Source organism: Sceloporus occidentalis, unplaced genomic scaffold (assembly GCF_023333645.1).
Source record: "Sceloporus occidentalis isolate IW3139 unplaced genomic scaffold, rSceOcc1.0.p SCAF_2, whole genome shotgun sequence".
Taxonomy (NCBI): Eukaryota; Metazoa; Chordata; class Lepidosauria; order Squamata; family Phrynosomatidae; genus Sceloporus; species Sceloporus occidentalis.
Window position 1 is genome coordinate 15,886,123 of NW_028316982.1, and position 13,556 is coordinate 15,899,678.

The 13,556-nt window shown below is 40.1% G+C and overlaps 1 protein-coding gene across 1 annotated transcript in view; it reads right to left on the bottom strand.

Moving 5' to 3' along the window:
* The window catches only part of NAALADL2 (N-acetylated alpha-linked acidic dipeptidase like 2), a 536,053-nt gene that overhangs the window by 276,560 nt on the left and 245,937 nt on the right, over nt 1–13,556 (bottom strand). Inside the window, exon 5 of the mRNA XM_089507579.1 lies at nt 1,006–1,149. Coding sequence (XP_089363705.1) covers nt 1,006–1,149 — 144 coding nt within the window. The remainder of the gene's footprint in view (nt 1–1,005; nt 1,150–13,556) is intronic.

Sequence of the window (13,556 nt, forward strand, 5' to 3'; positions counted from 1 at the left end):
TCTGGGTCCTGATCTGGGGTAAAAAGTAGTCTGAATGGCCTCTCAGTACTCTTCTCGAGCACCACATCTCACAAGAGTTGATTTTCCTTCTATCTGCCTTCTTCACTGTCCAGCTCTCACATCTGTACATGGTGATGGGGAATATAATTTTCTTGGATAGTCTTAACTTTAGTATTTAATGTCATGTCATTGCACCTCAGGATCTTATCTAGTTTTTTTCATAGCTGCCCTTCCCAATTTTAGTCTTCTGATTTCTTAGACTACAGTCTCCACTCTCAATGTTTGATCTTAGGTATGGGAATTCTTTTACTATTCCTATTTTGTTTTTATCTAGAATAAATTTATCTAGTTCTTGCATGGTCATTACAAACTCAAATATTTGTTTTGAAGTTGACATAGGTATGCTGGAAGGAAGAGGGAGACTCAAGAAAAGCTACTGCTTTAAGATGCCTCCAGTATCTGAATTGCTTCCCTGGTGTTCTGTGATGTCCAACAAGTCCTAACAAACTGCACTGCAGCTACAGAAACTTCTTTTGGGTGACTTGAAGGGATTCTTCAGTCAATAACATGAATTAGACTTTAATGCCTTGTAGTAAGAGATTTAGGCACTCCTGATATCTAACTTCCATCAGTTGAACCTTGGCAGATGCAACAATGAATGAGCTATGACTTGACAGCTATGTGAGATTTTTCTTTAAAAAAGAAACCCTGCTATATGAAACATTTTTTAAAATTAAAATTGCTCTTCTCATCTGTGGCTCTTCACAGCTTTGTCTGCTCTCTCTCTCCCCTCACCCAATATCCCCAACCTCTTCAGAGTGTAATTGATACACTTTTGCCTCACCCCTTCTTAAAGTGCTGCCAAAAGAATATACCTGCAATTGTTCAAAGTACCCCAATTACAGGCAATTATGCAAAATGAATTTGGAGGGCTTAAAGATTATTAACCATTTAAATAGGCTCATCATCCTGAGGAAGAGAGTGTATGAGAGAGGAAGGTTTTACCTGAAGCAGGCAATTCCAAAGGCTGGCAAGCTTCATTTTCACTGTCTTTCTCTGGGGAGGAGAGCAGCTTTCTGGCCAACATCACTGAAATAGGCTGGACTAATAGAGAAGTGAGGTTTGTTCGGTTCTGTTGATAGCTTCCATCTTGAAGGAAAGTGGGGAGGGTGAAACAGGGAAGATCAATTCAGTAAGTGACAATTATAAAACCTTTTTGTCTAGACCTCTGTGTTTGAACTACAAAGTTTTGAACATATGATTAAGATTCTGGCACAATAAATCTAAAGCTGGTGAGAGAGGTTGCTGAAATTTTCCACATTGTTCACTCTTCAAGGGAATGTGACAAATTGAATGGTTAGGATAAATGAACCTCCAAAGCAAGGATTCTACTTGGCATAGTTTGCCCCTAGAAATGTTTAATATAGACCCTGTAAGATTTGCTTTTTCATCTGTAACCTACATCTGCTGAAATGACAGCAAACTTAGTATACTTTACTAAGTTACTGTATGAAGAATTCATGCTTTGTCAGTGATGAATAAAGCCAAACATGTTTCATCCAGACTGAGAAGATGTATAACTTTTCAACAGCTTATTTTTAAATCACCTTTTAAATCCTTCCCATTATACCCCAAAACAACATTTTAATGATCTTGCAACCTTCCTTTTTTTCTTTTCCTTAGAAAAAGAAGTTTGACTCCAGCACTGAACTGTAATCGTACATACCACTTCCTTGACTTTCAACTACATTGCTAATAGAATTGGATTAGTTTTGAAATAACTGAACTGAACGGTTCATTAATTTTTCACCTTAGGCATAATGGAAATTTGACAGTTTTATGCTGTGAATAGACACTCCAAGGAGGACTGCACTGCATTCTAGGAAATTATAAATTACAACACAAAATAATAAAAAAAGGATGCTTGTTTGAATAAGATTTTGCTTTAATCCTCTGGACTACATAACAAGCTCATCTTCCATTTATTTCAAAGATGGGCAAACTGTGGTGCATTTAGCTTTCTAATGCCCCTAGTGCAGTCTCCAGCCCAAAGAACAACTGATACAACTGCTATTGGGAAAAAAAATCAGCATTAAATAGTCATGTTGGCCTTCAGAAGGTCACACTTGGTCATTCCAAGGACTTCTCTGTAGTCTTTTGTAGCCACGGACACAGCCTTTTAAAAACCTGGAAGTGTCTTTCCAGTCACTTAATTTTGAAACAATAAATAGGTGAGTCCTGACTGGTGACATCCAAGGATGGGTGAGAAAGGCCAATGGAATTTTCAAAATTGTCTATTGTTGTTTTAGAACAGAGATGGGCAATAATGGAAGGTTGATGGGACACATTACCATTGAGAAGACCATGTAGGTCCATACACCCACTGCTCCCCCAGAGGGGAAATTGCCCCCAAATGTCCTCTAGGGGATGTGGGGACATATTTTGGGGGCTTTCTGGACCCATAAAGGGTATTTTTCTGCAAAATGTTTTGACAAAACTTTGTCTTTACCCCCAGGGGGGCTCCAGGAAATCTTCAAATGAGGTAGAATCCACACCCTCTAGAGACAGCTTGGGTCATTCTGGTGTTTTTGAGGGTGACAAAACTTCTTTTGCCAAGGGGCAATCCAACCACATATGGAAATTCTTGGAACTTTAGAACCTCTTCAGTAATTAGAAGATAATAGCTGAGACTCTACATTAAACAGGCTTAGAATGTTTTTCTCTCACCTTGTTAGATATCAGGCTCTGGGAAGGGCTGCTGTTTCTGCTGCTCATAAGTGGGGAAACAATTCAGAAGAGGAAGAGACAGGTGGTCTGGGCTCATGAGAGGGAAGAAATGAATGTGTGTTGCTCTTTTCCTTCCTCTTGCACCACAAGCCAGCCACTTCTCCATCGTCTGGATTGCATTCTCCCATCCTCCCTCCTCTTCATAAGGAGCATCAGCAGCCCATTCTGGGGCTTGACAGATATAAGAATGGGGTTGGAATGAACACAAAGGGAAAGAGAATGACTTATTAATTTTATTTAGTTTAACTGGCTGGTAATATCACTTAGTTTGTGATGTGATGACTCATATGGTTAAGATTCTGACTCTGTTGATTGCAAGATCAATAGGTTGGCAGTTCAAGGCACAAGTGTTGCATGATGGGGGTGAGCTCCCATCACTACTTCCAGCTTCTGCAAACCTAGCAGTTTGAAAGCATGCAAAGGCAAGTAGATAAATAAGTATCACTTGGATGGAAAGGCAAACAGCATTATGTGCAGTCATGCTGGCCACATCTTTGACAATGCTGCCTCTTTGACTTAGTAATGGAGATGAGCACCACCCCCTACAGTCGTGCATGACTTGACAACCTTGTCAAAGGGGAATACTTTACTACCTTTACCTCATATCAGTTTTAATATACTTTTCATATATTGTACTGAGGTTGATAGATGGAGCAGGAGATTAACAAATTCTTCCCCACTGAGATTCAATGAAGGTTTTTTATAATTCCAGTTCTCATACATGTTTTGTACCTTGGATATTACCAAATGTTACTTCCCTTATATCTTCAGCACCTGATCTTTTGTGAAGGTAATGCACTAAATGCAAATTTGTAAGGAACCTAGGTGCTCTCTCTTTTCTGTGTAAGTTCTTAATGAATGGATGTACTTGTGTAAATTGAAGCCATAATGTTTTTATTCCACCTAGTTTGCATTTTAAGGAGGTTATTTCTATTGGCCTACCTCTCATTAAAATTAACTAAAATAATTTATAAACATTTTTTTAAAGTTGATGCTAGTGAGGTTTTAATTTGCAAGGAATTATTTTTTTATGAACTATAATGAATTAACTGCAGGGATGCTGAGATACTGAAGTAAAAGAAAATATAAACTTCAATAAGATATAAAGTTAAATAAACAAATAGAAGAGGATTGGGTCAAAAACTGATATGGTAAAATACAAATGTATAACATTGTCACTTATGAAAATTAAACATTGTGGCTTTCAAGCTGTTGGCTAGCTAGGGTGTGACCTTTGCTTTAAAAGCTTCAGTGGCTACCAGTTCATTTCCAGGGAGAACTCAAAGCTCTGGTCATGATCAATAAAACACTGTCTGACTTAAATCCAGACTATCTGACAGTGTGTACCTCTCCCTGCCTGAGTACTACGATCTTCAAGGGAGAGCTTTCCCTCTGTTCTACCACTTACAGGCTTATCTGGTGAAGACATGGGAGAAATCTGTCTGGATTCCTTCTGGAAATCCTAGACTATAAAACTTCTTCCCAAGGGAGGCCATGGCTGCATTTGCACTGCAGAAATAAAGCAGTTAGACAACACTTTAACTAGCATGGCTCCATCCTGTGGAATCCTTGGGTTCAACATTCGTTGTGACACCAGAGCTCTATATCTCAAAAAACTACAAATCCCAGGATTCCACAGTTAAAGCAGTGCCAAACTAAATAATAATAATAATAATAATAATAATAATAATAATAATAATTTATTTATATCCCGCCTCTCCCTGTATTGGATCGAGGCAGGTAACAAGATATCAAAAACAATAAAATCAAGTAAAAAACAACAACAATATGGAAACAATAGTTAAAAGACATATTACATTTCAAGTTCCCAATCTCCCTCCCACCCTATAAAACAATTCCCAACTGACGGTCAATAAAATGAATCAAGATCATTCAATCCAATGGGAACCATTAGGTAAGTGGAAAAATTGGAAGTCAATTTGGGAAGGCTCGCTGGAAAAGATCCATTTTTATTGCCTTCTTGAAGGCACCTTAAGATGTTTTTTGGCAGATATCATCCTGTAAATCATTCCAGAGTTTTGGAGCGGCAATGGAAAATGTCCTCTGGGAAGTGGTTACTAGTCTAGTTCTCTCTGACTGCAATAGATTCATCCCAGAGGACCTGAGAGTGCGGGAAGGATTACAGGGGAGGAGGCATTCCCTCAGCTATGTTGGACCCAAGCCATTATTTCTGCAATGCATTTGCAACCTCAGTTGTTCCCTTTCTCTGGCCTCTTTTCACCAGCAAGCAAAGACCTTTCTATTTGACTAACATTTGAGCCTTTAACTGACTGAGGTAAAATGATGTGCTTTGGGCGTGTTGTTTGTGATGTGTAGTAAGCATTTTATGTGTTACTGTTTAAGTAATATTTTAACTGGAGTCATTATTTCATGTCTTTTAAACTTTCATATTTTGTATTGTTTTTACCATTTTTGTTTTAATCTACATTATTAAGTTCCTTGAATCCCATTTTGAGAGGAAGGTGGGATATAGAACAAATAACTAATATTTAATTTTTAAAAAAAAAAAAAATATAAGAATGGACCCCAGCCATGCCACTATTGCCAACCCTTGGCTTGGTTTCATTGGAAAATAGTCTATTGAGTCATTTTAACATGAGTTTATATGAGCATTTGGGCCCTTTTGCTTCCCCACATATGCTTTGGGATATAACAGCCATAACAATTGGTCATACTGACTGGGTCTTCTGGGCACGGAAATCCAAAAATAAAATAAAATAAAATATGGGAGGGCTAGTGCTGGTTTATATGTTACAACTGCTAATGGAAGCTTGTTGTAATTGTTTTTGTGTGCCTTCAAGTCATTTTGAATTTATGGTGACCCTAAGGCAACACTATCATGGGGTTTTATTAGCAAGTTTCCTCATTTTACTTCTTCTGTTTTGTTCTTCATTCCACAGCCTTCAAATCCAGAAAAAGACAAGATAAGGATGAAGAGGGAGGAAAATGATTTGCAGAGATAAGAAGGAGAAGGTAACTGGCAAAAGGCAAGTACAATATGGAACAGCGGCAGTAGTGCTTAAACGCTTTGGAGGAAGCTTTCCAAAAGAATTCAAGGAAAAACCTTGATGGATAGAAAACTGTGAGCTGTTTCAGCATGGCAGAACCAGTGGATGAAGGGAACAGCTGGATTTGTGTGGAATACAGAGCAAAGTGAAATAAGTAGGGAAAGATATATAGAGAAAATTAAACTCAAACAGTCTGTCTTTCTGCCTTTCTTCATGCCAAGATGCCCATGAATAGAAGACTGGCAACTGGCCAGCTTGTTGCTTGCTTGATACTTTAGGTAACTGCTGTTACAAACAAGGAAAAGTAAGAATGACTTCATTTAGTATAAAAACAATCCTGCATGTGCTGAAAGAAGGAAAGTTTTGCCACCATTCAAAAAGCTCTCTCAAAGCTGTCTTTCCAAGCAGCTAAAATGTAGTCTTCTGCCTGCTGTAATAGCACAAAGATTTTCCCAGGGTAAGCTGGCACAATGTATGGTTTTCAAATGTTCAAGGATCAAGAGTGTTGGTTTTTTAAAGCATGTATTGATTTGAGGCATGGTGGAGTGAGGGGGGCACCTTTCCTGGGGTGTTATGTGCTTTTATGGCAGGCATAACATTTAGTACTCAGTTGGAATGCAAATTATCCAAAGCATTTTGTTTTCTTTTAAAACTCACTTTGGGGTTGGTTTTTTTACGCATTTGATTCATTCCTCACGACATTCCTTTGAATTTTCTTCCCTTTATCAAAACAGATTGAGAGCTATTGTACTGCATGAACCAGAGTCCATTCATATTTTGCCTCTATCTTACAAACCTTTTGGTGGCATTAAACCAAAATAATGACACTCTTTCTCATTATTACACCTTCAAATTTATTATTATTATTATTATTATTATTATTATTATTATTTCTATACCACTTTTCCACAGTGATCAAAGTGGTGTACATAGTAAAATTATTAAAACAACATAAAATTAAAACCACATTACATTAATTACAATATACAATTAAAATCCAATTCATAGGTGTATGTAGTGAGAGGGAGAAAGGGGATCGAACATAACTTCAGTGTACATTGGGAAATGCTTGGTTAAAGAGAAAGGTTTTAAGGCTCTTTTTAAACAGTTCAAGGGAGGTAATGAGACGGAGCTCCTCGGGAAGACTATTCCAATGCTTGGGGGCCATTACTGAAAAGGCCCTCTGAGAAGTAGTAACATATCTCGAAGTAGGGTCTTCGAGCAAGTTCTTCCCGGTTGTTCTGAGAGTGTGGGGCGGATTATATGGGGAGATGCAGTCCTTCAAGTAACTCGGGCCCAAGCCATGTAGGGCTTTATAGGTAATTACCAACACCTTGTATTGTGCTCGGAAGCAAATAGGCAGCCAGTGAAGATCTTTTAAGATTGGTGTTATGTGGTCAAACCTGGAACGACCGGTGACCAATCTGGCAGCCATGTTTTGTACTAATTGAAGCTTCCGAGTTTGGTACAAGGGTTGCCCCATGTAGAGCGCATTACAGAAATCCAAACGAGAGGTTACCAGAGCATGTACCACCATTTCAAGGTCCCTTTGGCCCGGGTAAGGTTGCAGTTGGCGTATCAACCGAAGTTGATAACAAGTGCTTCTGAATAGAGACGTAAGGAAAGCTCACAATTTTTTTTCATTCTCAGCAAAAAATGATACCTTGATACATTGAGATACACCATTAATAATAAAAGTGATGCTTTGCAATACAGGTATTGGAATTTTGAAACACGTTTGTGAACATTAATTAGCCCAAAAACATACTGTATCTGCAAACAAACAGCTACATTTTTGGGAGACCCTTAGGTTTTGTGGAAATGATTTATTCACAATCAAGTTCTGAGATGCTAAAAAATGGGGGAAAAATAAGAAGGGGACCCTTATAATCTAGAGCTCTAGGCAGAAAACTCAAAATAATTTCATTTTTTCATGAGAAAACTAACTGTTTATGCTAAAGAATAATATGATTCCGTGCTCAAAACCTAATTGGATTTGAGTTGAATATTATTTAACAGTGATGATGGAACTGTATCTTCCTTGAAATTTGAAAACAGCAGGTTGGTTTAGGTGGTTAATATACAGTCAGCCCTCGGTATCCATGGTGGATTGGTTCCAGACCATTCAACTGGATATGAAAATCCATGGATGCTCAAGTCTGGGTTTTCTCCAATGGCACTGTGTGCATCACAGTGTCCCATGATGGCACATGCATATGGCCATGCCGCCATTGGGAACAAAAGAACTTAATGGTGGCACGGCCATGTGCACACACACTACCATGGGACAACGGGGGCTGTCTCTAATGACAGTGTGGCCATGTGCATGCACTGCCATTGAGGACAATATGGGCTTGTCATCCACGGATGCTTGAATCCGTGGATGGCAAGTCTGTGGATACTGAGGGCCAACTGTATAAACCTCACTGCTACCATCTCCCATTATCTCCTACACACAGCAACTATTTCTCCCTGCCTAATCATATGGCCAGCCCTGTGGGTAAGGTTCCTCATTTTATTTTGAAATTCTGATTGACACAGAGTTCTTGATTATAAGCTTTAGGTATTATGACACCAATCCCATTTTAAACTATTCCTTAACCATAAAAGTCCAAATGGGGATTTGAATCTTTGGCCCGTTACAGACCGCCCAAAAGGGGCGGTCTTGGGCCGCTGCCGGTTGCAGCGCGGAGGAGCCGCAGCAGCCAATCCACACGACTCCTCCGCGCTGCAAAAAAGGAGTGCAGAAATCGCACTCCTTCCGGCAACCCGGAAGAGCCGCCGCAAGTGCCAAAGCGCGCACTCGCGACGGCTCTTCCGGGTTTAGACGTCCGGACGCTGCGCGTCCGTTACGTCAAGATGGCCACGCCCGTCTGTATAGGGCGCCGCCATCTTGCCGTACGGAATACGTGCGAGGGGCAAGGCGCGTCCGGAAGTGCCGCCCCTCGCGCGTATTCCTGGCGCAACGACGGCGCCGCTTAGGCCCGTCTGTAAGGCGCCTTTGTCTCCTGGATAAAAAACTCGTTGAGTCCAACTACAAGCCACCTCTTGGTTCTCTTGTGCTGTTATCCCTATGCAGCTGTTGTTGTTGTTGTTGATGTTATTCTGTCTTTCTTCCACCCTGAAATTCATGATCATAAAAGTCTGACATGCAGCTACTAAGCAACCAGATCTGTATCTTGAGAGCAATCAATCTATTGGAAGAGACCCAAAAGTCATCTCCTTACTATGCCCATTTTCTGTGTTTATTCTTCTTCATCCTTCCTTTTGCTGCCTGAATATCTTGTTTTATTGTAATTATTGCTAAAATGAGAGCATTACTGTTTTCAAAAGGGATTTTTGTATGCCCTGCATATGTGTGGAATTTGTCATTCACAGTTCCAAGTTGGGATGCAGTTAATTTCTCTAAGGAGATGTTCAGCAGATGGCAGTAAAAAGTGGAAGTTAGGGGATTATTTTATTCATCTTTTGCAAGCTAAATGCTAACTAAATATCAAGCAGTTAAAAGCAAAGAAATACAGGTTTGTTTTGATGATTAAAAAAAACCCAAGCATGAAAACTGTATGCCAAGCAACAAGTCTGAAACAAGCAATCAATTCACCCAATGTATCTCACTAGACAATCAGAAGAAAGCCAGAGTTACACAGTGCACCTGCAAATGTCAGAACAGAGTGGGTGGGATTTCAGGGGAGGAGATTTATTTAATCAATTACTTGAGGATTGTCCCATGGAAAAACTCGCCCAACCCCATTTTCCACTACAGACAGGATTTTTCTTAGTCTGAGTCTGGCTTCAGCAAAACAGTAACTACTGGAAGGTGAGATTGGTAGAACATGGCAGGACTAAGCACTACCTTGCAGCAGTTGTGCCTCCATTGCAGATAAGTGTAGATGAGAATTAGTGTGTGTGTATGGGGAGGGGTGATTAAGCATCATCTCCCACTTGTTTCTCCCCTATAAATATCTTCAATCCTATATTTATTTCTTTATAATTATTAGTAACATTTATTTTTTATCTTTTTTTCTTTAAAGACTACAATGCAGCACATGGACATCTAATGGCTCACCACTTCACTCTCACAACTTTATGTGCACCAGCTGATAAAGAATGAATGGCTCAAGATCTCAGTGAGATCAATATGTCAAGGCTCAAACAGATCTCCCAAACCCCAATCCAACCTGCCATGAAAGTCAGATTTGGCAGATGTGGAGTCCACCTTGCTGCCCTAGCACACCCTTAGGGGCCACAGAGACTGGCAAAAAACATAAGAAAATGACAGAAACAAGAACAACCTTAATGACAATAACAACAAATTAAGACAGTTGGTGCTGATGCAAGGGGTATTGTAGTTGTTGGGTGTTCCATGAGAGTCAAATATTTGGGAGAGTAGTCTGAAGGCATAGAAACTTTAAACTGGCTTTAAACAGAGTGACTAAAGACAAAATGAGGCAAAATTCCTGGCTGGCTATGATGCTCTAGGTTAGAATTAGGGCATCATAACTGCTTTGTATTCTTGTTTGCAATCATGACACTATCACCATGGCCAGAAAGGACCCTGAAACCCACCCGAAAAGCCAGTCAGTTGTCTGGAACAATGGGGGTCTATGCTGCTGCCAAGCAGGAATGTGACCAACCCACTGCCACCAGTAATGGACACTCCAAGGAACAGAAGTGAGCAAACTATCTATCATAACTCTTCATTGCAATATTGCTAGCTGGTGGGAGGGGTCTGATCACACCATCCTGCAGCACCTTGCTCAATAGCAGTATAGCCTTGCATCATTCTGGAGAGCTGACTGGCTTTTACAATAGGTTTCATGGATTGAGTGAGGAGTTGAAGCATAGCTACAACTTTGGGCTATATGTTTGATGCAGGATCTTGGCCCCTGTTAGCTACTCTCAATTCAAGTAGGCCCACTGAATCAACTGTTTGATGCTGCATCAACAAACAGGTAAATCCCATTGATTCAGTGGGCATACTCTAGTTGGGAGTGATAATAGGATTGAGGCCATTGTCTGGGAACCATGTATTTGTGGTTCCCATCTGCAGTGTATTTTTTTTACTTTTTTACTTTGGAGTTCACCTCCAACATTGAACAGCAGATCTTAGCAGACGTGACATTGATGGTCAGGCTCTCACAGGGAGCCTATTGGCAGGTGAGGCAGTGACACTGGTGGCAATGGCAACACTGAGTAGGACAGGCCAGTGAGGAAGAGGCAGTGTCCCTCTACAGCCTGTCTAGACATGTTTGGCCTGTATTATGTCAACCTGGGACATCTCTGGAACATAATACTCTGGATTAAGGGGAGCAGTGTAGACACACCCAAAGAGGGTCAGGGGGGCATTGAATGCCTAATTCCCCATTCACAAGATTTTAAAGATTGAAAAAGTATTGCTCCACTTGCACACAGAGATACACAAATCTAAACTGGTTCAACAGTAATCCTTTTCAACAGGAGAGCTAGTAGCTCTTATGTCATGTCAGTGGTGTTGTGAATCTCCTCTGGTTTCTAATTTGAACTTTGGAAGAGATACCCAAGATGCCAAACCTTATTCTATAAATAGATGCACTGAGATAGGTGACCCATGGTTCTGTAGTGGTGGAAGATGGCATTCCATTTCCATATTCTAATTCAGATTAATAAAATTAATCTAACCCACAGTTGGAAGGGAGCTTTGAGGTCATCCAGTCTAAACCCTCAGTGTAAAACCTAGAATGGTAAGCTGCAAGGGCTCAAGATCATGAGGGATCTTTATCCATTCTCTGACGAAATATTTCTAGCAAAAGAGGGCACAACACTTTTTGAGGATGCCTGATCTATTATTAAAAAACTCTCTGTTAGGACATTTTTGCTTTAACCTTATCTACAACATCCCCTTTCATTTTCTTCTAAAGATTTGCTTTAGTTTTTGGATCTTGTAGATTCTCAACAGGCAATGTGCTGGAAGAGATACCAAAGATGCCAAACCTTATCCTGTAAATAGGCAATGTGCTCACATATTTAGGCTGCAGTCTAAAAGGAAGGGGGCAGAGGGTAACAAATTAATTTAAGTATGCAAAGTGCTATAAGGTCTAATGGAAGTGTATTAGCTTATCTATTATTAGCAACGATTCATTACTGTATTCATGTTGTGATGTTTTTATGTATATATATTTGTCTATTTTTATTATTATTGTATTATTACTGTTTTTTGTATGATATTGTAGTGTGTTTACAATGTACTTTTTTGTAGTCTTTCAATAAAAATTTTAAAAAAAGGAAGGGGGCAGAGAAGGGAGTGCTTTTATGCTGGAGCCCAGGTATCTATCTACAGGATGGGGGAATGAGGACAATGTTCCCCTCCAAAAGAGAATTCCGGCCCATCCAAATGGCATTTTCCTTTAGGGGCCATATTTTTAACATTACAGAGAGTGGGACACAGAAAAAAACACGTACACTTAGAACACTTATATTTGTTATGCTCACAGTCTCTTGTTAATTTGGCTGCCCATTTTCTTTTGGATGTTGAAACTGTATTTCTAAACACTCAGTGAAGATGATACATTACTGCAATGCTAGTAATATGGGGATTGAAGGAAAACACCATGGAGGGACAGAGATCTTATGGGGAGAATGCCCTCATTTTGCTGCCCATCCCGTAGGTATACCACTGCCGGGGTCTCTGGCATGTCCAAAGCTTTGCTGGGCTCTTTCTAGCAGGACAAAAAAGGTTGGCAGAGCAGATTATTGGTTCTTTTTTCTCCCCTGTAGGGCTTATGTTCCCTTCCTCCACTAGATCAGGGCAGGGGTCATCTTTCGCCCTCCTGAACCTTTGGCTGCTGCACTGTGTCACTGTGTCAAATTCAGAAATACCATAATATTCCTTCCACATTTATTTTGGGGCTTTTTTTGGTGATTTTCTTTCTTTTTCAGACTGAGATGGTGGGAATAAAACCACTATGCTTTTCAGCAGAAGTTGAAGATATAGGGAATTCAAAAATAACACCCAAAACTATTTTGATAGGGGTGGACACTTGGGAATTGGGCACAACAAAGAAAAGATTGGGACCTGCATCAGTCTCATGGGTTGCTCCTTCCCACTTCTGAATTAGATATATACTAAAATGGTTTACATTTCTCTTTGTTTCAGGGCATGGTCAGCAATTGAGAGGGATATGGCTATAATAGATACAGGTTCTGTTCCACCACACCCATCACGTAAACCCCAATTCTTCCTTTTTTGAGGTTTGAATTCACCCTTTTTTGAGGTTGGAGTTCTACATTGGGAAGAATGATTTACTGAGAAAATCTAGAATGGGCCAGGATAGGGAATTCAGCATGGATATTCCTTCTCTAAGCTCCCCCCCCCTCTCTCTCACACACACAGAAATACTTGTTAAGGTTATACAACTTTTTCAAGAGGAAAATGTCCCTAGAAGGTGACTTCCCTCTATGTGTATCCTGTCATGACCCACTGTAATGACTGGGTCCTCCAGTCATTTGAGGACTTCTCCTGAACCACAAAGGGTTAATCTGGGGGGAGGTACATGCTAATGAGAGCTGACATCACATGCTAATGAGCAGCTACATCATAGCTGATGTAAGACCCAACTGACCAATCAGAGAGTAGGACTGCAAGATTCAAGAACATTCCATGAGAAGCCTTTAAAAGGCCTTGGCGGCCATGTGGTCCTTTGTTTCTCCCCTTCTTCCTCTTGGGGGGGGGGCATATGCTTTTCTTTGTTCTCTGTGTATCTG